This window comes from Toxorhynchites rutilus, chromosome 2, assembly GCF_029784135.1.
Source record: "Toxorhynchites rutilus septentrionalis strain SRP chromosome 2, ASM2978413v1, whole genome shotgun sequence".
Taxonomy (NCBI): domain Eukaryota; kingdom Metazoa; phylum Arthropoda; class Insecta; order Diptera; family Culicidae; genus Toxorhynchites; species Toxorhynchites rutilus.
The window spans coordinates 308,887,786-308,911,651 of record NC_073745.1 but is presented as its reverse complement, the minus strand read 5'-3'; the positions used below and the strand labels follow the sequence as shown (position 1 = coordinate 308,911,651).

At 38.0% G+C, this 23,866-nt stretch overlaps 1 protein-coding gene and 1 long non-coding RNA gene across 2 annotated transcripts; one reads left to right on the top strand and one right to left on the bottom strand.

The window, feature by feature from the left end:
- Positions 1-633: 633 nt before the first annotated feature.
- On the top strand, positions 634-16,270 carry LOC129770439 (uncharacterized). The gene is made up of 4 exons (XM_055773279.1): positions 634-935; positions 1,005-1,200; positions 1,258-2,115; positions 14,973-16,270. Exons 1-4 carry the CDS (start codon positions 789-791, stop codon positions 16,172-16,174), a joined length of 2,403 nt encoding a protein of 800 aa, XP_055629254.1. The 5' UTR covers positions 634-788; the 3' UTR covers positions 16,175-16,270.
- LOC129770440 (uncharacterized) lies at positions 10,706-12,525 on the bottom strand. Its single transcript, XR_008742115.1, has 3 exons — positions 12,237-12,525; positions 11,623-12,169; positions 10,706-11,562 (listed from the first exon to the last, which is right to left on the bottom strand). It is a non-coding gene; the product is annotated as an uncharacterized LOC129770440 (long non-coding RNA).
- Positions 16,271-23,866: the final 7,596 nt, after the last annotated feature.

The following is a 23,866-nucleotide window of genomic DNA, read 5'->3' as shown; positions in this document are numbered from 1 at the left end:
GCAACGAAAAGAGAATTAACTGACACTTGTCATTTCTTCTTGTAATAGCAACCTGCGGTGCGAAAAAGAAGTGATACTATAGCAACCGCGATAGCAACGACGGGTGCGCAAATCGATGAGTTAATAAATTGGCAACGGCTAAAACTCGAGACTAGAAACCTTGAATAGTAACTCATTGGTGCGGATGCCCTTATGTCGTCAATTTCGACCAACCAGAAGTGGGTATTTCCGTTACGATAGGGGATGATATTTTTCAATTGTTCGATAGTTAGTTTCATGACATATATATATTTTTTAACAATATAAAAAATTGTTATGGAGTGCTGAAATCGATTGACGCATAAATTTCATCAATCCAACATGAAATGACTGAGCAATAAGCGTTTGAAGTTGGACAATTTTCACGATGTAATCGATTTTTGATTTCCAATTTGTACCCCAATATGTTCCCGAAAGACGTAATCCTACGTCAAAAATTGTTGGGCAGAACGATGTTCGCTTTTTGTCTGCTTGTTTCCCGTTTCTACTCTTGATGTGTTTCCCGCGATATCGTTTGGCCACACTGCTTGAAAAGGTTGACGAGGGGTGATTCGTAGCGCGGGTTGTGTTTATCGTTTGTAAATAAACGTGACATTTCGTATGAAACAGTTCTTTAAATTTTCAACATCTGTGAATGTGAAATATTTTAAATCCATGTCGTGTTTTTAATTTTCCTCCAGCGCATATTATGCGAGAAGTTTTATTGTCAATCCTTTATTTCCTATCATTATTTTAAGTGGCATCATCGAATGGAACAAACTGTAAGGCGGAGCAAATTCGCGCTCAATGAACCATTGAAACTAGATCAATCGACAGAAGTACCAGGTTCCGTAGTGGAACTTCTGGCATGTCACCAGCTGGAAGGGATTAGGTTTCTCCATCGCGGTCTGATACAGGTACGTACTTGTTTGATAATCAAAGACAAAGGTCATTAATCGGCAAGTTGATTTTATCATTCACTCCAGAATAACGGCGTAATACTGAACGATGAATCAGGATTGGGTAAGACTCATCAAGTAGCGGGCTACTTATCAGCTGTCGTTGGACATTCGGATAAATGCGTCATTGTTTGCGATAGCGTGGAACGTATACATCACTGGATGTACCATTTGGAGTTGTTCACGGAGCTGAAATCTGGGATTATTGAAAACTATGAGCAGGGTGAGATGAATTGGATTTCGAAGGATGCACCTTTTTTAATACTTGAATAATTTTTAGATGAAATATCGGATAATCGGGAAATATTTCTGACTACATTTGCTGTGTTTTCAAAAATTCAACAACTAGACCAAAACACGGGTATCAAATTTGTAATCTTAGACGAAACTAAAAGCGCTTCTGCTGACTCTGTTTTGTTGCAACGAATCGCTGACTTGAAATTCAGCAAAAAACTATTCATAATCTCCGATGATTTGTGGAACAATTTGAAACGTTTTCACGCGAGGCTCACGATTTGTCAAGAGCGAGTATTGCTAAACGCATTGGACAACCTTCTTGAAGCAGTACCCGGTTGCACTCGGTCGCCGCTGACGAAAACGAAACAGCTTAAACTTTTCTTCCTCTCAAGGGGAGTCTATCTGAGAAGATATCGCAACCATTACAGGAGTACTTTGCCATTGATAGCAAAGAGTGAGTTCGAATCATATTTTGCATCTTGGATGATTGCAAACGGATTGGTCAGCGAGCCGCCACTGGAAGATTCACAGCCCATATCGGACGAAACAATGGTTCGGGGAGTGAAGTCTCGATTAAACAACAATATCTGTGATAAAATGTTCGATATTAATACTAGTCGTGAGAGATGCATTGGAGAAGAAGCAGATGATGCATCGTGTCTTAACGATGCAATTCTGGGAGGTATTGGAAACACAAGTTGGGAACAAGTTGATGATTCTCAAAAATCGGATGATGACAATGACTGCATGGTCGGTGTTGTGAAATATCAAGTTAGCGAGCCACTTTTTGATTTCGAACAATGCACAGAAGATATGCCTAAGCTAAAGATGGAGAGTTCAGATTCCGAGAGCAGGCCGACAACGGATGGTGAAGGAGAGCATCTTTGTACGAAACCAACGGGTAAGTAACTTATCAAGATAATCTATCTATTCATTGACGATAATGGTTTATTTCTATGCTGTTTATTGTCAAATTGTGAGTCAAAAAGTTAAAACAATCGAATAACGTACACAAAGCGTGACTTATTTTTTCGGAAAAATTGTTCTTTTGGCCTATCATTGTCAACTCATGCTTTGAATGTTCGCAAGACAACTAATTCATTAAGGTATCTAAAAGCCAGATAGATTACATTGAAAACGCATTTCTACACTGCTGTTGGTCTGGAGCAGTGATTCAGAAGTTTGATTTAAATCGCCTAGTATTTGGCAGTTTTAGTGAACTGTGATATTTGAATGATTGGCATTCGGGACTTGGCCAACTGTTTGACCTTTTTTTCAGTTACAAAGCACAACTGCACAAACAAGAAAAAGTTTTGTATCGTTAAAGCTAAAATAAAAACAATGTTTTATCTTTTTTTCAGAGATGTGTGATAATGCGAGTGAACCGAAAAAGAAATGACTGCGACAATATAACATCTAATACCGATGGCTCGGTATCACAACACACCAGCTGATGGGTTAACGACATAAAATTATTTACTTTACTCTTTTCAACATCTGATATTTTTGTACGCGTACAAATCATTTGGAATAATAAATGAAAACCTACTTTTTTCGATCGATCAACTAATCAAATTTCAGACCAATGTCTGATTTATTCAGAACCACATTATTATGATGAACTAGTTGACCCGGCAAACTTCGTCCCGCCCAAAATCGCAGAACTGTTCATTGATTGATCTTCTAATCTACCCTTTAAAATTATTTTTTACTATAAAATTTCAGTACTTCTACCAAAACTCGACATTATGATATCAGACACAATTCTCGTGCAAGATTTTTTATTCACTTGTAAATAAAATGTTTCTCCGTTACATGGAATAAATGTTTGATACAGAAAATATGATAGAATGAAGATAGCCCTAAATCGGACAATTCCTTTTTCGAGTTTTGCTCTTATCAACACATTTGGCGATCCATTTTTATGTATATAGATAGAAGAAGGTATAGGAGTGCGTTTTATCACATTAAAATCCATTTCTACTTTCGAACGAAGATCAATTTCATTACCGCAAACATTAAATGGACTACTGTCATACAGTGGAATTGCAGAAGCATCATCCCTAAACTAGACCAATTTAAATTTTTAGTTCACAGTTCTAACTGTGATGTATTTTCTCTCTGTGAAACATGGCTTTGTTCAGCCGACGAGCTGAATTTTCACGATTTCAACATTATTCGCCTCGATCGTAACGACTCGTTTGGTGGCGTACTATTGGGGATCAAAAAACGTTACTCCTTCTATAGAGTCACTATCCCATCGATTACAGGCATTGAAGTTGTCGCTTGCCAGATACAAATCAATGGCAAAGAACTCTGCATTGCTTCGATATATATTCCTCCCAGGACTACGGTAGGCCGCCATCAGTTCTTTGATATTATCGAGGCATTGCCGGAGCTGCGGTTAGTCTTAGGTGACTTCAACTCCCATGGAATAGCATGGGGGTCACTCTACGATGACAACCGTGTCACTTTGATTTATGATCTGTGTGACAACTTCAAATTGACAGTTTTGAATACTGGGGAAGCAACCAGAATAGCCAACCTCCTGCACGGGCAAGCATGACATATCTCTTTGACATACCCTCCTGCACGGGCAAGCATGCTAGACATATCTTCATTATCCCTGGATTGCACATGGAAGGTAATCCAAGATCCCCACGGTAGTGATCACCTACCAATAATTTTATCGATCGCCAATGAATCAAAATCTAGTGAGTCAGTCGATATTGCGTATGACCTCACGAAGAATATTGACTGGAGAAAATTTGCGGAATTAATATCTGAAGCAATCATTTCGATGCATGAACTTCCTCCCCTTGAAGAGTATAACTTTATATCAAGTTTGATTTACGATAGCGCACTTCAACCTCAAAAGAAACGTGTACCGGCTACCACTTTCCGACGTCGTCCTCCATCACTTTGGTGGGACAGGGAGTGTTCAAAGGTCTACCTTGAAAAATCATCCGCTTTCAAAAAATTCAGGAAAACTGGATTAGTGGAATGGTTTCGAAAGTACCAAGCTCTAGAAGCCAAACTAAAAGGTCTGATTAAAGCAAAAAAGCGTGGATATTGGCGGAAATTCGTCAATGGTTTGTCAAGGGAGACCGCTATGAGTACTCTTTGGAATACGGCTAGGAGAATGCGTGACTGGAACCATACCAATGAAAGTGAGGAATACTCTGACCGTTGGATTTTCAAATTTGCAAGGAAGGTTTGTCCCGATTCTGTTCCTGCACAAAGCGTCGTACGCGATATTCCGCTCCAATGTGATTATGAGAATTTTTCGATGGTAGAATTCTCAATTGCCCTCCTCTCATGTAACAATTCAGCTCCGGGGTCGGACAAGATTAAATTCAACTTGTTGAAGAATCTTCCCGACTTGGCAAAACAGCGTTTGTTGAACTTGTTCAACAAGTTTCTGGAGCTGAATATTGTCCCGCATGACTGGAGACAAGTGAGAGTGATAGCCATACGAAAACCCAACAAGCCGGCTTGCGATCACAACTCGTATATGCCGATTGCAATGTTATCCTGTATTCGCAAATTGTTAGAGAAAATGATTCTACTTCGTTTGGACAAGTGGGTCGAAACGAACAATTTGCTGTCAAATACGCAGTTTGGCTTCCGCCGAGGTAAAGGGACGAATGATTGTCTCGCGCTGCTATCTTCTGAAATCCAAATCGCATTTGCTTGCAAAGAACAAATGGCTTCCGTTTTCCTCGATATCAAAGGGGCATTTGATTCAGTTTCCATGGAAATTCTCTCAGAGAAGCTTCATAATCGTGGACTTTCACCAATTCTGAATAATTTCCTGTACAATTTACTGTCGAAAAAGCACATGAATTTGTCTCATGGCAACTCAAAATCTTCTCGTTACAGTTTTATGGGCCTACCGCAAGGCTCCTGCCTAAGCCCCCTCTTGTACAGTTTTTACGTCAATGATATGGATGATTGTCTAACTAGAGACTGCACGCTGAGACAACTTGCAGACGATGGAGTTATTTCCATCACGAGTACTAATCCCGTCGCTCTGCAAAAGTCGTTGCAAGATACTCTGAACAATCTGTTCACGTGGGCCTTCAAGCTGGGTATCAAATTCTCTACGGAGAAAACTGAAATGGTCGTTTTTTCTAGGAAGCACGAACCCGCCCAATTCCAGCTTTACCTATCCGGCAAAACGATCCAACACTCTATGTTTTTCAAATACCTGGGTGTATATTTTGATTCTAAATGTACCTGGGGGAGACACATTGCGTATTTGAAACAGAAATGCCAGCAAAGAATCAATTTCCTCCAAACAATAACCGGAACATGGTGGGGTGCCCATCCAGGAGACCTCAATCAGTTGTACAAAACAACGATATTGTCAGTGTTAGAATATGGCAGTTTTTGCTTCCGATCAGCTGCCAGGATTCATATTCTCAAGCTGGAGAGGATACAATATCGTTGCTTGCGTATAGCCATGGGGTGTTTGCATTCGACACATACGATGAGTCTCGAAGTTTTGGCAGGAGTACCCCCGCTTACTCTTCGGTTCACAGAATTATCCTACAGATTTCTCATCCGTTGCAAGATCATGAATCCATTGGTGATTGATAACTTCGAAAATCCACTACAACTGACTCCTCAGTCAAGTTTTATGTCTTTATACCATGAGTACCCTACCCACGACGTGCACCCTTCACCAGGCATCTCCAACCAATTTTGCTTCCCATACTTTTGTAATTCTTCTGTCATTTTTGATAAAATGTTCTTTACTGACGGTTCATACATAAACGGGTCCACTGGCTTCGGCATCTTCAATGAAAATTCCAGTGCCTCTTTCAAACTCAAAGATCCTTGTTCCGTGTATGTCGCAGAAATGGGTGCGATATACTATACTCTAGGGATCATTGGAACACTGCCCATCGACCATTATTTTATTTTTTTCAGACAGTCTCAGCTCAATAGAGGCAATCCGCTCAATGAAAGTTGATAAACGCTCATCTTATTTCCTAACAAGAATAAGACATCTATTGAGTGTTTTGGTCGAAAAATTATTCAAGATTACCTTAGCATGGGTTCCCTCTCATTGCTCGATTCCGGGGAATGAGAAAGCGGACTCGCTAGCTAAGGTGGGCGCTTCAGAAGGTACACTTTTTGGAAGGCAAATTGCCTATAATGAATTTTTTCACATTCCTCGTCAGGACAAACTCGTTAGTTGGCAGCGCATGTGGAGTGAAGATGAGTTCGGTCGTTGGTTACACACGATTATCCCTAAGGTTTCGACGAGTGCTTGGTTTAAGGGATTGAATGTAGGTCGTGATTTCATTCGCGTGATATCTCGGCTCATGTCCAATCACTACAACCTAAACGCGCATCTCTATCGCATTGGGCTCGCATCAAACAATATTTGTGTTTGTGGCGATGGCTCCCACGACATCGAGCATGTTGTCTGGTCGTGTATCCGGTTCCATGCTGCTCGCTCTCAGCTCTCTAGAGCACTGAGAGCACAAGGCAGACAATCGGATATCCCCGTCCGGGATATCTTAGGTAGCCGTGACCCTGATCTATCATAAGAACCCAACGACTCCAAAACTCTTACATGCCAGTTTTCATGTCGATCGGTTCAGTAATTTTCGAGTCCATAAGAATCAGGCAGATAGACAGACAGAAATCCATTTTTATAGATATAGATTGGATCGGAATTGGAAACCACGATCGAAAATGAACAAGTGTTACAGTTTTACCGTTTCTCTTGATAGTTTAACTTTGAATAAAAATATAAAAGAACGACGATTTAACGCGTTTTGAATTGCTAAAATTAAAGACATTTTTTTTCTTGGTGTTATTTATTTACTTGAAGAACGTTGTCCTGACCCTAATCTAAGCTTTTTTCTATTTTCTATAAATTTTCAGATTTTTCCTCCAAAACATACCAACTAGACACAATTTTTGTATGACTTTTTTTCATTATTTGCAGGCAAAAGTGATTTTCATTTACATAGAGCATGGGTTTTCAAATGGTGCTCCGCGAAGTTATAGCAAATGCTCTCACTTGAAAACCCACCTTGAAAAAAACATTTTTTAAGGTGAAGGTGGAAGCTGACCACAAATGGCTGTCACAATGGCGCTCATTTCTTTTATCTCCCTCCCTCATCCCTCGCCCGTAAATCAATAATTTCGCGAAACAGTGTGAAGAAAATGATCGTTTTCGCACACTTCCCAGCAAGTAATATCAACCAAACTCTAATCGATTACTCACAAGATATTAAATTTTCATCTGCTGTCGCACTGTATAGTGGAAAACGTCGGAAAACTCGAGCTAGTGCTCTGAAAGTTAAATTTTCATTTTTCAATCTTGGACAATGGTTTTGTTTGTATTGGTGAAAGCATCGTTATTTTTTCGACACCGATGCCAGACAACATCATCGAAACAGCTATAAAAACCACTCAATAAAATGTTATTCCTGAGCAGGGATGGTAAAAAATCACATTCAACGATCAATGAATAAGTATATCCCTCTAGTCGGATGTTTTTAAATCACCCCCAGCAGACGAGGCTCTTTTATTCTTCATATGTACACAGAGAGAATACTTGGAACGGTGAGCTACCAAGATCTCAAAAAAGCAATATGAGAGCGGAATCCCAACTGCTTGCACTCTCGAAGCATTACTTCTACTACTCAGGTTTTATCGTGAGTGCAAGCCACAAACGATTAATCCCATTCCATAGAGCGGATGATGAGTTCTTGATCGGAAAGTGTAACAAGAGACGATCAACTGAAATCTTACGACACTCATCGAGGGATTTTTAATTCTCTATTGCACTGTCCGCAGTGAGTGGCTGACTCAGTCTCGTGTCGATTTTATTTTGCTGTCGTCTCCCGCCCGATAAACTGCAGACGGGTAATGGATGCAATTGATTAATTTTATTACCAGCAGATTTGGGCGAATCTCATCCCGCCCAAAATCGTTTTTAGATTCCAATAATTCTGAACATTCACATTTCTCTCCAAATAATTTTTCCAACAGTAATTCAATTAGTGACTTCACGAAACACCTTTCGAATTCGATTGAATTTCAGACCCTTTTTTATTTTGTAGATAAAACGGATCACATATTTGATTAATTCAATTCTGTGGGGTTACGTTCTTCGTTGCGAATAAATGTAATGAAATAGTATGGACGTATGATATTCATGTATCGTGGACTTCCGATATATGTGGCAGTAGATTTGTCGAACGACTAATGTTTTTTTATATCCCTTCAAACTTGTTGCATCTCTCAAGTGTACATACTGCTTTGACCGCAGATTTGCATGGTAGAATCTGGTTAATTTCAGGTATTCAGTCTTCATATTGTCGAATGAATACTGTTGGAACAATAGGTATCGCAGCAAATGATTATCAACATCTTACCTTATCATCAAACGGTATGCGAATAATTTCAGTGAACTGACGGCATTGGAATATATGCTTAGTGAGGACCACACAATTATTATCAGAGCGAATAAACGTCCGACTGGAAGTCATGAACATCAATCCAATGTGCCCAAGATAAATTTATCCTTTGAAGGTCATTAACCTTTCTAAAGATGATCAGATGGAATATATTCCAATGTCGTCTGGAATAACCTGTCCAACACCTTATGATCGTAATATTGTTTTTGCTATTATTCTGATGTTTCATAACACGGCACTCTATTGATTATTCGCCGAAAATGAATAAAAAATATCCTTGAAGTTAGCCTACGGTTTTAGTAGCAGTGCAATATGGTGACCAGTCTCAGGATAAGAAAACATTTAAAAATAAAGCTTTTTTTTTTGAATGAATCAATAGTAAAACAAAACGTCAAAAAATATTCAGCTTTGTGATAGCAGATAATCATTATCCATTTGAGTTGTATGAGTATTCCATTCCCCCACAAACTGTGGATAGTCTATCTGCATACAAATTATGTAGAGTGCCACAATCCAAAAAAATTATGAGCAAATATTTACGTGCTTAAACAAAAAAACACATGTTGACATATTTGCGCTAATTTATGTTTTTTTATTAATTCAAGGTAATCAAGGTCTTTTCTAGACACCAGTTTACTCGGCCCCGAAAAAAGTGGTCTGTATTTGGGCAGGCGGAAAAATATATCTCGCAAGACCACGTGTTCGATGTCGTAAAAGCCTTGGCCAATAACGCATTTACATTAACTCATAAAATTAGTGATTTGAGAGGGATTATTGTTTGTAGTCTCTTGATTAATTTAAACACCATCTGAGAAATCCTCCGTGAAACATGAAAACATTAAAGTCGTCCTATCTGCTGTAGCGCATTTTTTTTATTTTACCCAGTTTCATCGAAGTAAACGCGCTCGGAAAGGAAAATTGAACGCCCGGATGAGAGAGCGAGAATCGTACGTCATAGAGACACTCATTCCCATGGAGCAAATTATTGTTAGGAGTTGAAAGCAAAACGAGGAAGGAGAGTAACTCAATTATTCGAACTAGTTTCAGTCTAGCAATGCTTTGGTCAACTCAGAAGTACCAAGAGAAAATCATTTGGTTATGATGGGTGAGGATTAATAGTTAGTCGCAGTTTGCACAGATTACGATCTGTGCAGTTTGCGATTAATCGTAAATCACATCATGCTCCCTTGTTTTCCATCCTTGTTCCTGAGTCGTATCGTTTCATGTCATGAAAATCAATAGAATAACATTGTGTTGATATCAATACAATTATTATTTTTACGTTTAATGGGTCTATAATGTAAGTTTTAGCAACTTTAACATTGGGTACGAAAATTGTATTGCAGAGCTCGAAACACCGCCACGGCTGCCTATGCTTTCAAAAACAGTAAACGGAAAAGTATTACATTCAATCAAAATGCCTCGGCCAACGAAGAGAACGGTTAAGGCTCTCCAACGTAAATTAAGGAATTATCAACATCGAGTTACTATGCGGAAGAACTTGGTTAGCCCCAATTCGCATGTGTTATAGGTAGAGCCCCAATTCGCATGTGTTATAAATTTGCTCATGTTACGCTCGCGTATAACCAGAATTTTACTTCATATGCAAATGCACCTTCTATATATATTTATATTTGCAATTGTTCATCGGAACATATCGTTCATACATTTTACTTTAGTATTGAATTGTTATTTTTTCGAATGTATTCAAAGACTCGTGTCAATGAAGCGCCACACAGTCTGATATGTGAATTGATCTATTTACGTGTGCTTTGCTCTTCTCTCACAAACACTATTACCCCACCTTCACCTTAAAGGCTGATTTAGACGATGCCAGTCAGCGCTCTAGTTGAAGTATCCAGTGAACAGAGAACAGAGAGTTCAAGTTATTTGTACCAGTATCGAACAAGTAATTGGCCTCTAACTGGAACAGAGTGTCTGTTCTCTATTCACTGGATACTTCAACTAGAGCGCTGACTGGCATCGTCTAAATCAGCCTTAATTCAATTTCACTGGGCATATAGTGATTTGTCTTGTTTACACCGGGTCAGATGTCGTGTAACTATGACACGCCACCGAAATAGAGTTGTTCCTAGTTGGGTCATGTCAATGCAAATAGGATTTGTTTAATTGATTTCAAAATGCAGATGCTCCGTCAAATGTTTTTGCTATAAAAAGTGCCATAAAAAATCTGAAAACCCCTCCCACTCTACATTGTTGTGCCGAATCGGAAAATGCTGTCGACAACCATGCCGACTTCGTGCCATATTGCAATAATTCTGTCGACCCAACCTTCGCATTCGACCACCAATTACGAGCCAAAACTGTGCCAATCTGGCACAACGTCGACCGATTGAAGTACTACTCGACCCTTATTATGGCTTAATCTGTTCTCTTGCAATAAGAAACAAAAAAAAAGAAGACCACCGTTGTTTATAAAAAATCATTTTGTTCTTGTTATAATAGTTATTATAGTGAAATCTATAAATTATAAGATTACAAAGATGAAAATATAAAAAATACAATAATCTGAAGGCTCTAGTGTTTGTGCGTTTTAGTCGCTATTGCCCGGCGTTTCTCTAGCTCAACGATCATAAGCAAAACATGCTCAGCATCCATATGCAAAAATCTAGACATAACGACCTCTTAGAATAGCAGTTGATCTTCACTGTTACGATATCCTATACCATTCGTAGCGTTTATATCGTCATAAACGAAATTCCAACAGGTGCTTTCATTCATCAGAAATTTCCTCGTTCGATTGTGTTCGTCACATTCGTGCTCCATATCGACAGCAGGAGCATTTAGCATCAATCATTGATACGGGTTTAATCTTCAACGTGGATACGTTGAATCATGGTTACGAATTCAGTTTTCTGTTAAACAGACTTGCAATAAACCACCTGAAATACAAAGTATGTCAAGAAGAAAAGCATTAATGCAATATATAATCATTCATTTACCTATTCTACATTTTCATATATTTCTATATAGGGATTATAGGAAACATAGAGATTGCGTTGATTTCTTGAAGTAAAGTGGCACATCCTCATAATCATAAATAATATATGGATTTGTGCTTGTCAATTATTCAAGTGCCACTTGTTCTTCTGAACGTACAGTATTGTATTGAGCACCGATGATCTCCCAAATACCTTACGCAGCATCCAGCATTCTGTTTTTTCGCTTCCTAGAGCTTCGCCATTCCCGATTGTTCGTCAAGTGCAAATTGCCAAATTTAATGCTTAAATTTTCTTTAATGTTTTGACTCCTGAGACGAACCAGCCCAGGAGGCTGAAAGTCTCAAAAATTAAGATTAATAAAAAAATTTTTTGACTCCAGTTACATTCGCTATATTTTCTAGGAGTTTCGCCGTTTGTTGGATTTGGGATAAAACTACACATAAGCTTCCTTTCAATCATCCAAATCAGTTGCATGTTTTCGCTGTTCCTGCTACTCTCAATAATAAAGGAACATTATTTTGCCATTGTGCCATCGTGGAATTCAATTCTGAAATTAAGTTAAGATAGAGGTAAGATGATATATAAACAAACATTACATAAAGCATTTTTGTTACCTGTCCATAATTCGATTTGGGAATTCCTTATGCTGTTTTTTTATTTGCTTGCTTCCGAGGCAGAGAAACTTTAGCAATATTTTCCGCTTCGATAAGTATTCTAACTGCAAAATAAGTACACAAAAACCAGTTGATATTTGAGACTGTTTCTTCAATATTATAATGTTCGCATCCGTGTTTTGACAGTTCAGCGAGAAAGAGAAAATCAATCGCTGCAGTGATGCCGTTTCACTCAATACAGGTAATCGAGCCTGCGGGAAGGAAATCGGGATTAGATTCCAGTAGTTTCCGTCGCTCGGTCCACATTGTACCTATAACCGCTCGAAAATATAGGAAACTGGGCTGAAATAGAGTACTAATTTCTATCAGATTAGTCGATTTTATTTTAAAAGCACAAGTAATTTTCAAACTGTTTAAATAGTAAGGACATATGTTATATAAAATGTTATATAAAATTAATAGAATGTTCGTATATAATACTGCATATCGCGATACTAGGATGATCGTTATACCTATATGCGACTTAATCCATCAATGATATAGAAAATCGTGTTTTTGTTTTTTTTTACTAAAAATAATGTGTGTTAAATTCATTGCAAATTTAAGTGTAATGTATATTGTAAAAACTTTTTGTAATTTCATCTTGCTGCATTATTAATGGCCGTTTCTACAGAGACGAACCAGGTGAAAAGTCTCTAAAATAATGAATTAAAAAAAGTATTTTTCCTAGCGAATAAGGGTAGTCACAGACACTTATCTGTTCATAGAATCAATGCAACGGAGGTGGTCTTCTGTTGTCCTCAAAGAATCGACGAGAGCCTGGTTTATTGCGTTGAATCTGATAGAAATTTAGGAAGGGGAGAATGAAGCGAAATTTAGTAAGAAAAATCCGGAGAAAAATATCTCGAAATCCTCCATACATCGATTGGTCAAAGACGACTTAAAAGCTTCGTCCAGAGCGGATACAGAAAAAAAAAGATAACGGTCATGAGAAACTTCTCCATGAGATCGAACGAACATGTATATTTCTCCCCTGAAGTATGAGAATGTTACAGAGAATGAGGAGTTTGAGTTTATCATCAAGCATCATTCTGAAAAGTAAACACTGAACACAACATGGACATTTTGAAGAATCAAGTGTTTCCGTGGATTTAAGGCAGTATTCTAGTCTAGAAATTTGAAAAAAAATCCTTCATGTTTCTGTAGTATAGGCATTCAAGAATATACCCTAGAAAGGACTTATAGAAAACCGTAATATTTACCGAGCTAGAGCCATTTTAGTGATGCGGTATCTAACCTGGTACGGCCATAACAATGAACTTCAAACGCATTTTTCTCGAATTTTAATAGAAATAATAAAATATCCTATGATATTATTATTATATTCCCATAATATATAGGATTGGGGAAAAAGAAATGACGTATTTCTGATCGAAATTTGACGCTTTATTTAACATACTTAAAATTATCCAATTTAAGTCAAATATGCGCCGTTTTGTTCGCAAACTTGTTGCCATTTAGAAGGCAACTTCATTATCCCCCCTTATAAAACCCCCTCCTTATTTGCAAAAAACTCAGACAGTCACTTAGTATCACCAAGAGCGTTTTGCATGGACCGGAAGAGATGATAATCACTTGGAGCCAGGTTGGGACTATACGGTGGGTGCAATAGGACATCCCATCCGAGCTCCCGTAGCTTCTGGTGGGTCATCAAAGATGTGTGAGGCAGAGCGTTGTCCTGGTGGAAAATGGTGTCCTGTTGATCATTTCTGGCCGCTTCTGGTCAATCGCCTGCTACAAACGGTCAAGCTGCTCACATTAGAGAACCGAGTTGAGAGTCTGGCCATAGTTGAGCACCTCATAGTGATTGATTCCCTTCCAATCCCACCAAACACACAGCAAAACCTTCCTGGCCGTTAATCCGGGATCCGGGCTTGGCGATGGTTTGGGCCGGCTCACCGCGCTTCGACCACGACTTTTTTCGCTTTAGGTTGTCGTACGTAATCCACTTTTCATCACCAGTTACCATCTTCTTCAAAAATGGGTCGAGTTCGTTCCGTTTCAGCAGTGCATAGCAGGCGTTGATTCGGTCTAGAAGATTTTTTCGCGTCAACTCGTGTGGCACCCAAACATTCAGCTTTTTTTTGGAATCCAATCTTCTGCAAATGGTTCCAAACGGTTTGATGGTCTATACCCAGTTCCTGGCCAATCGAGCGAGTGCTCACATGCCGGTCTACTTGGATGATTTCAACGATTTTATCGGTTTCAACGACGATTGACCTACCAGTACGGGGTGTATCTTCGACAGCCACTACACCAGAACGAAATCGATCAGACCAACGCTGTGCTGTGCGAATCGTTACAGTATTGGGTCCATAAACTACACGATTTTTTTCGGCCGGCTTCGTTGCAGTTTTACCTCGCAGGTAATAAACACGTAAAATATGGCGAATTTCTTGCTTGGTGGACTCCATCTTTGAGACGCTATAGCTTGAGACTGAAAAGGACAATCACAACACTGTCAAAACGACACTTGTAGCACAGATTGTCGTCTTTAAATAGCCGTATAGTATGACCCGATGCGATAAGTACAACACAAAATATGTTTAAGTGTTGCCATATATTGACAATATACGACATTTCTTTTTCCCCAACCCAATATAACAAAATATTTGAAGCATAGTAATAATAATAATATTTAAGACCTATTGAAGAAATCATTTTTTACCTTTATAGGTATGTCATCTCAAAACGCTAGCAACAACTTTGAAGTACCTGAAACTGAAAGGGATACCGAAACTCCCGCTATTGACGAGCGAAGCGAATCTGAGGATTATCTAGACTTTGGTCAGGTTCTGGACTGTTCAACACAAATCGAGTGTGTAGCTGAAGAGACGGATACCCTGCCAACCGAAGACAAATATCATTTCCCGATCGATAGACTCTTGCGACGACGACAAACTCCATCCTCCTCATCCACAGACATAGAGATCCTCTCGAACAAGAGTACCACTGCCAATCCCGTCGTGAATGTTCAGTCTAGTTCCAGTTCCAATGGCGCGGCTGATAAATCGAAATCACCCGAACTGTTCACCGACGATAGTGAAAATGAGTTGGATGAAACGTTGCAGATTAGCTCGCAGGATTCCTTCATCGATCTTCTGCACAAAACTCCAGTTAATCTGGAGAAAACGTTGAAGGCCAATGTGGGACTCAAAGCGATGCCAAAGAACGTAAGTACACCTATATCCACCCTCATGTATGGTCAGCTTCAAATGGAAACTGAAGATTCGTATGTGGATGATTCCTCGAATGATATTTTCGCCGATATAACGGTTAAAAATCGAACGGACAATGTTTTCGAAATTACTGAGAACAACGCATTCGGGAACAAAATTCAAATCGTCACTGATAATGAAAGGCCATCCTCCGTCGGGGACACGGATGAAGTGGAGTTCGTATGCGTGGTTCGAAAAGCGGGAGACCCAAATGATGTCATCAATTTGGATACCGAGGCTAGTGCACCTAAAAAACAAATCGGTTGGGGGGCCCAACTGACAGAAAAGACGCCACCAAAAAGCGGCTCCACAACACCCCAGGGATGGCTAACGAAGTCCAGTCGAGCGTCGCCCTCGGTGAATGGTTCACCAAGAACACCCACCACCAACAACGGGAAAAGCGATGATCGGGGGAGTAGTCGACGCTCGAGAGGGGGCTCTAGTGGGAGACGAAAAAGGCTCGAAAGTTGGTTTAAAGATGATGACGAGTTCGCGAGCCGGCAGCGTGTGGGGACCAGCAGCAATCGACGAAGGTCTGCTCCAGTCGGAGGTAACACGAGAAAGCCCTCCCCCAAGAAGAAGTGCTTCCAAGAGAGACTTCTCCAGCAATATAATAAAATCTTAGTGTCCCCTAGTGGAATTGATAGCGATTTTGAATGAATGCATGGATGGTAGAGTAAATCCATGACCATGTACCATTATGACAACAAACTTGACTGATTATAAAGTATTAGACGAATGTAAATAAATTCAATTTAAAACATCAGATTATACGATTATACTCTTGTAGTTTGATTGCAGACAGAAAGCCACGTTCGATGCTTTTGCGTAGCTATATAACTATAACTATAACTATAACTATAACTATAACTATAACTATAACTATAACTATAACTATAACTATAACTATAACTATAACTATAACTATAACTATAACTATAACTATAACTATAACTATAACTATAACTATAACTATAACTATAACTATAACTTTAACTATTACTATTATTATTACTATTACTATTACTATTACTATTACTATTACTATTACTATTACTATTACTATTACTATTACTATTACTATTACTATTACTATTACTATTACTATTACTATTACTATTACTATTACTATTACTATTACTATTACTATTACTATTACTATTACTATTACTATTACTATTACTATTACTATTACTATTACTATTACTATTACTATTACTATTACTATTACTATTACTATTACTATTACTATTACTATTACTATTACTATTACTATTACTATTACTATTACTATTACTATTACTATTACTATTACTATTACTATTACTATTACTATTACTATTACTATTACTATTACTATTACTATTACTATTACTATTACTATTACTATTACTATTACTATTACTATTACTATTACTATTACTATTACTATTACTATTACTATTACTATTACTATTACTACAGAGAAACTTCTAATTTTCAATTTTCCTAATTTTTTACAAAAATTTCTGGCTCCAAAATTATAATGCCAACCAAATTTTGGTCGAAGAATCAAATGTAGGAAACCGTTGAAATACAGGGTGTGTCACATCAAATTGCATCACGGAAAAAACGCTGTAGAAATTTAATTTTTAGGAATTATATCTTCAGCTTTCGCTTATAATCAGATAAGAGTGTATAGATCACGTTGGCCATGCTTCACTGTCATTTTTTCGTAAATTTGGAAAAATGTCGTCGAACGAAAAAGAGCGTCGTGAATTAATCCTGTGCACTCATTTCGAGAATCCGGAGTTGTCACATCGGGACATCGATAAGATGCTGGGAATCGTCCAATCCACGGTCAGCAGAGTACTAAAACGATACTTCGAGAACCTAACCATCGACCGGAAGGCGAAGAACGGCAAAAATGGATGCTCCGTTAGTGAAAAAGATCACAAGCGCGTAGTTAAGCAGTTTAGACTTGATCCGAGAAGTTCGGTCCGGGATGTCGCCAATAAGCTGAATTTGTCAAGTTCATTCGTCCAGCGGACCAAGCAGCGGGAGGGCCTGCGTACATAAAAGGTTCAGAAGGCTCCTAACCACGACGAAAGGCAAAACATGGTGGGGAAGACGCGAGCCCGGAAGATGTACACCGAAATGCTGACGAAGCCGCATTGCCTGGTAATGGACGACGAAACCTACGTCAAAGCGGACTTTCGTCAGCTGCCGGGCCTGTTGTTCTTCTCCGCAGAGGACAAATTCAGCGTTCCGGAGGAGATTCGCAAGCAGAAACTATACAAGTTTGCCAAAAAGTACATGGTGTGGCAAGCGATCTGCTCTTGCGGAAAGCGGAGCGCCCCCTTCGTGATGACCGGCACGGTAAACGGGCAGGTTTACCTTAAGGAGTGCCTACAGAAGCGCTTACTACCACTATTAAAGCAGCACGAGGGCCCGACCATCTTCTGGCCGGATCTCGCTTCGTGCTACTATTCAAAGGACGTGTTGGAGTGGTACGAAGCCAACGGGGTCACCTTCGTGCCAAAGGAAATGAACCCGCCCAACGCGCCGGAGCTTCGCCCAATAGAGAAATATTGGGCGATTATGAAGCAGGTCCTCCGGAAGAACCCAAAAGTTGTCAAATCGGAGGCGGACTTCAAGAGAAAATGGATTTCTGTTCAAAAAAAACTACAACCTGACGTTGTACAGAACCTTATGGACGGGGTAAAGAGGAAGGTGCGAGCATACGGGCTTGGGCTCGAAGTATGAATAAAAAGAAAATGCCAAAAGTTGTTTAATAGTTTTTATTTTACTGTCTAAAATTTTCAAAAGGATCGGTCTACTGGGCGAATTTCTACAGCGTTTTTTCCGTGATGCAATTTGATGTGACACACCCTTTATTCATGTGAAAAATACATAAGTTTAATTACACTGAAAAAAAATTTTTTTAAGATTGAAACTTTTTTTTCACTAAAACGTATTTTCTTTAAATTCTTATAAAAATTACCAACAATAACAGTAACCTTCTTCCAATGTATGGGAGACTTGTTGGTAGTTGTATGGAATATTCATATATCAATGTTCTTTTTTAAAAACAAATTTTAATTTTCAAAATATTTTTTATTTTTTTTTAATGAGTTTGCATTTTTTTAATGAAAGTTTGAACAATTTCCCACATTTCATTGTCTTTCCAAAATTATGTAGTTATGTAATTTTTAGCTTTTAAAAAAAAAAAAATAACTCAAAAACTTGAAAAAAACTTGACCTACAAAATTTCAGTCATAGAATGAATGTAGGAAATTGTTTAAATTTCATGTAGAAAATACATACAAAAATTACATTGAAAAAAAATATTTCAATGTCTGACCAAAATTATGTAGTTCTCGTAGTTATGTTTAGCTTTTCTCGCTCTCGCTTTAAAAAATTAACTTAAAATAATATAATCTTTTATGAAAAAATACAGGAAAAAAAATTTAAATTGCGCTGAAAAAAATTATTTTAAAAATTGTAAGGGGTTGTATCTAGGATTTTCGACGACGAACTACGCAATTATATTAAGTGCGCTACAAATACAGCGTCACCGTATCCGTCCCGTCAACTATTCTCTTGGACTAATTTAGCCGACGTCAAAGTGGCCGGGGATGATGAATGTGAATGCTACCATACGATTTCCATGGGAGAATATTTGACATTTGATTCCTTTACGTTGACCTCACGGTGACGGGACGTTGTATGTGTAGCGCACTTTATGCAATCCACTTGTTTACCACTTCGAATATTATTTTAGAACGCATCGAAATTTTTGTAATAGATTATGTTCCTCGTTACAAATAAATTTGATGAACGTCCTTTTACGTTTGACGTTTGGACTACCAAAATATGTGAACGGAAATTGTCAAACGATCATTGTATTTTACATTTCCCTCTGAAATTGTTGCACATCTCATGTTTACGTAGTTCTCGAACAGCGAAAGTTCATTCACCTCTAGTATCTGAAATGACGATTTTCCCAGGCTTCTCAGTTTAAAAGTACGTTTTACGAAAACATATTCCGGTCTGCACAACGACAAGCGAGTACAAAAGTACTCAACACCAAAAAATACCCCCCCCCCCCTTGGGGGTCTTCGTAGCCACATTGGTTGCGCGTTCGCTTAGTAAGCGACCGATCGTGAGTTCAAAACTGCTCTGCTCTGCAAGACACATCGGGCTGCTGTTCTATAAATAACTCAACAATGATCAATCAACTGTCTCCGCTGTCCGGTGGTCCAACTGGATAATGGAAGAACAGAAAGAATACTCTTACGCCTAAATGGCTACTGTGTGAATGTACCATATGTAATGGTATAGAAGGAATACTGGCGAATGGCAACTGTGTAATGTGCTAATTATAGATATGATAACCATGTGACATGTACACGATTAAAAATCGGCTCTGTTACAGATAGATTGTTAATGAGCCTTAAATAAATAAATGGGATAAAAAAAAATACCCCCGACTTGCATGTACTTGCAAAGCGGATTCCCCCAGGCACATTAATTTTGAAGTCCGTGTCAGGGACACACAGCTCGGTGGGAACAAAAATACCCCCGACTTGCATGTATATTCGCAAAGAGGATTTTCACAGGTACATCGATTTTGAAGTCTGTGTTGAGGAAACTGTAAATCGGGCCAATCAAAACTTGGCAGTTAGGGCGTTTAGATAACGCTTGACATTTTACAGATATTCAGTTGTTCGTCTCATGAAAAACAACATTTTATTAATTGTGATAGACGCGTAGAAATATTTCCTATCAATTGATGCAAACATCTTTCCGATCTGTTAAGAAATGTTATAGGCATTCGAAATACGGGTAGGGTTAGCACACAAATCGGCAGAACAAATGTATGGGAGGGAAGGAAGATTGGCGAATTGTAATGTATAGCACATCAAACAAATCTTAGAAAATTTCCGATTCGTTTGGTATGCAAATCATGAGAATTCGTTCACAGTGAAAATAATTATTAACGTTAACTTTATTGCATAAAAACGTGACCTGTTCTCTGATTTGGCACCATTCCTGAAAGACGCCAAAAATAAATTCTTTAAAATCATATAATTTTCTATCGATTATTGCTCAGTCGCAGAAAGTTTCAAACTCAGAGAGTTCATTCGCCTCTAGTTTGCCTTCCAAATTGCCATAGTAAACCACACCTTCTCTCGATTCAATCACGGACAAAAAGCATACTGAAGCGATATTCTGGTGGTGAAGCGCATTCAGTATGTTTCGAACTGTGAGAGAGTGCATAAGAGCCGATCCATCAGGAGCAGTAGAGAAAGCGACCAAGAGAGTACCAGCATCAAACATTGGTTTCGCGGTTCCGCTATCGAGCTTCTAGAAGAATCCGGGAAGATGTCATTGTTGCTGAAAAATAATGCCAATAAGGCCAGTTCCCCTTGGAATTGAAAATTACATTCGAGCGAAAGAGTTTATTTTAATGTTTTCTATTCATATTATAATGCAACCTAATATATTTTGTTTCATGATTTTTCAATCAAGTGCAATTAGCAGGAAAGTTTCTGAAGATTATCCCTCCCCATCAGTAGAATATTTTCGTATCCAATATTGGATGCATAAAACCTTGTATCTCCAACGTAACGATCTCGTTTTCGAAGTCCCCCAAATATTCATGTATTCATTCATACAGAATGGATTCAGATTCTACTTCAAACAAATGATCACTAAAACAACGATAGTCCTATGTCAACCTTGCGGTTATACCACAGATATAACACACTTCCTGTTTCTAAACTATTAACTTTTTGTGGTCGTTTGTCTGCTCTCAGCCACCACAGCAAGAAACCATGCGAATCTTATATTTTGCTCAACCAAGTATCAGTTTATACTTTTCCTAAATGAAGCTTGATGTCTAGTGAACCTGTTCACCAATCAATACGGTGCTCCTATGAGTAATAGTACGGTACGGTACTCAGTATCAAACAAAGTAGTCACCCACACAAGACAACGCACAGTGCGTTGAATACATAGGATTGTATGACAAAAATCATTACAGCAGAATTTAGCCATTGTAGCCTTTGGTGTGATGGAAAAGATTGTTCATAAGTATCAGAACTACTGTTTGCATAAATGTCTCATATTATTTGAATAATCGCATAAGTGTCTCAAGCGATAAAATCTATAGCAGTATATCTAAAGTGAAAAGTTTTGCTGATAATTTCGGATGCGCAGAAATCATTATTTTAGTTACTACTTGTTTAAACCATGTTGAAGTAGTTATTTTTAAAGAGCAGAATAATTGTTTGCACAAGTATCTTCTGTATTCTAATCTCTTATGTCTTATGTCTGAATAATCTCATGTAAAAAGTGAAAAGTGCTGATCTTTTCGGATACACATTGCTGGCTTTAATTACACATTTATTACATCAAATGCAAAAGTGTCTCATATTCAACGGATAATAAAAATAAAATTATATATTGATTATACTTCATATGATTTACTCTTGGAGACTGTTTCGAAAAATTTCACACGAAAACGAATTATCGTTATAGGGTAAATGATCTTGGTTTGTCCAGTCGAAAATATGATCATGGTTTGCCCACTTTTTTGAATGCTCTAATTCAGCGCTCCTGTGTCAAATAAGGCCTTCGAATGTTTCGAAACATATAAATGAAATTGCCTTTTACATGATTTATAGTAGTTTGATAGTATATTTTTACGAAATCACATGTTTTAAAGGATTATAAAATACACCTTCTATTTGTGTCAATGCGCCCCTCATTCGAGCTAACTTTTAATCGATCACCAGATGATTATTTGGCACGTATTCAGACCTTTTCTGGATTACAACACTTATAAATATTGTAAACATCATGCTTGCTCACCATTTGTATCGGATTTACATAGCTAAACCATTAAATTAACGCATTTTGATGAACTCAATTCTGATCATGAGTTGTCCAATTCAATAATGTTGTTTTGTCCACATGATTTCTATGGCAACCGCTTGGCGCGCTGCAGTTTGTTTATGTTTGTTTATGGTGTGCTTCGCGCATAGCAGAAGTATGGTTTTTCTGTGTTGATTGTGTTGAGGTGAACACTTCTAAAATGCCTAAGAAAAGGCAATATTCTAAAGAAAGCCTAAATTATGAATGAATCAATATGATGACAGTAAACTCAAGCAATGATAAATGCAACATTTAATTGTGAATTCGAATGTTTTCATTCAAAAATGGAGATTTCTAAAACCGGACAAACCATGATAATTTTTTTGGGCAAACCATAATCAGAGGTGGTCAAACCATGATCATAATTCTTCTTTAAGGAAAATCGTTAAAAAACATAAAAATTTGAATAATTTCAACACCTTATGGTATTATTAGCAACTAGAGACTTGGGGCTTTTCAACAAACCCAAACTCGTATCGATTATGTGTGATTTTCATGAAGAAAAATCGATTTACATTTACTAGTTGCGTAAAAACACCCCAAATTGGACAAACCAAGATCAATTACCCTATATAAAAGAGAATTTTTCCCACGTACGTATAACTCGTCATCACGGGAGAACGGCTGATCAGATCCACGTCGTCCATATATTTGTGAGTTTGTCTTCATCCAAATCAGAATGATAGAGTACTTTGGGGCTGTCCACATACCACGTGGACAGAAAAAGTACGCTTTTAGACTCCCCCTCCCCCTCCGTGGACAAGCGTGGATATTGACTATACCCCTCCCCTGTTGTCCACGTGGACATTCTCCCATATATTGTAATTGCAAAAAAAAAAAGGAAATAACTGGATTGTTCCTATATTCAATTTTAAATTAGTCTTATTTTATATTTGGTGTTTTTTTAATGATAAAAAACAATTCAAGAAATAAACATGTTCTTTTTTGTGAACAAATGAACAGAAATATAAAAAAAATGATTTTTTTTCGTCTCCGCAAATCACATATTCGAAAAATGAAGTAGGCAAAAGTTCGAAAGCCTCTTAACTGTACATTATCCAGCTACAGTATCTCAACTTAACTGTTGTTGTCAGCACAATGCAAAACCTTTCTTGTCATCGTTTGGAGAATTTTCAGGGGACGCGTTCCATTCCGTAGATCGACTAAGACAACACCAGCGCTTTGAAAATATGTGTTATTAACAAATTCCCAGCGACCATCCTGAGGCAAAATTACACTAGACAATTCTCGTCTCAGGCAGTGCATCTTTCTTTCGATACAACGCAAACTGCTTTACTTTCGGGACCTGCTACACTGGAATCGTGTTATTCTGATTATAATCTTAAATCAAATAACCTTTTTTGAAAAAAATAATAATGCAAATGGGCTTTATTAGTAGTGACGGTTGTTTTTTATTCTTTGATTCTTTCA

Bases quoted from the DNA above. Each gene is read 5' to 3' on its own strand.
- LOC129770439 (XM_055773279.1), top strand. From the start codon at position 789: ATGGAACAAACTGTAAGGCGGAGCAAATTCGCGCTCAATGAACCATTG. The intron at 936-1,004 runs GTACGTACTTGT...CATTCACTCCAG, and splicing joins TCCATCGCGGTCTGATACAG to AATAACGGCGTAATACTGAA. The intron at 1,201-1,257 runs GTGAGATGAATT...AATAATTTTTAG, and splicing joins TATTGAAAACTATGAGCAGG to ATGAAATATCGGATAATCGG.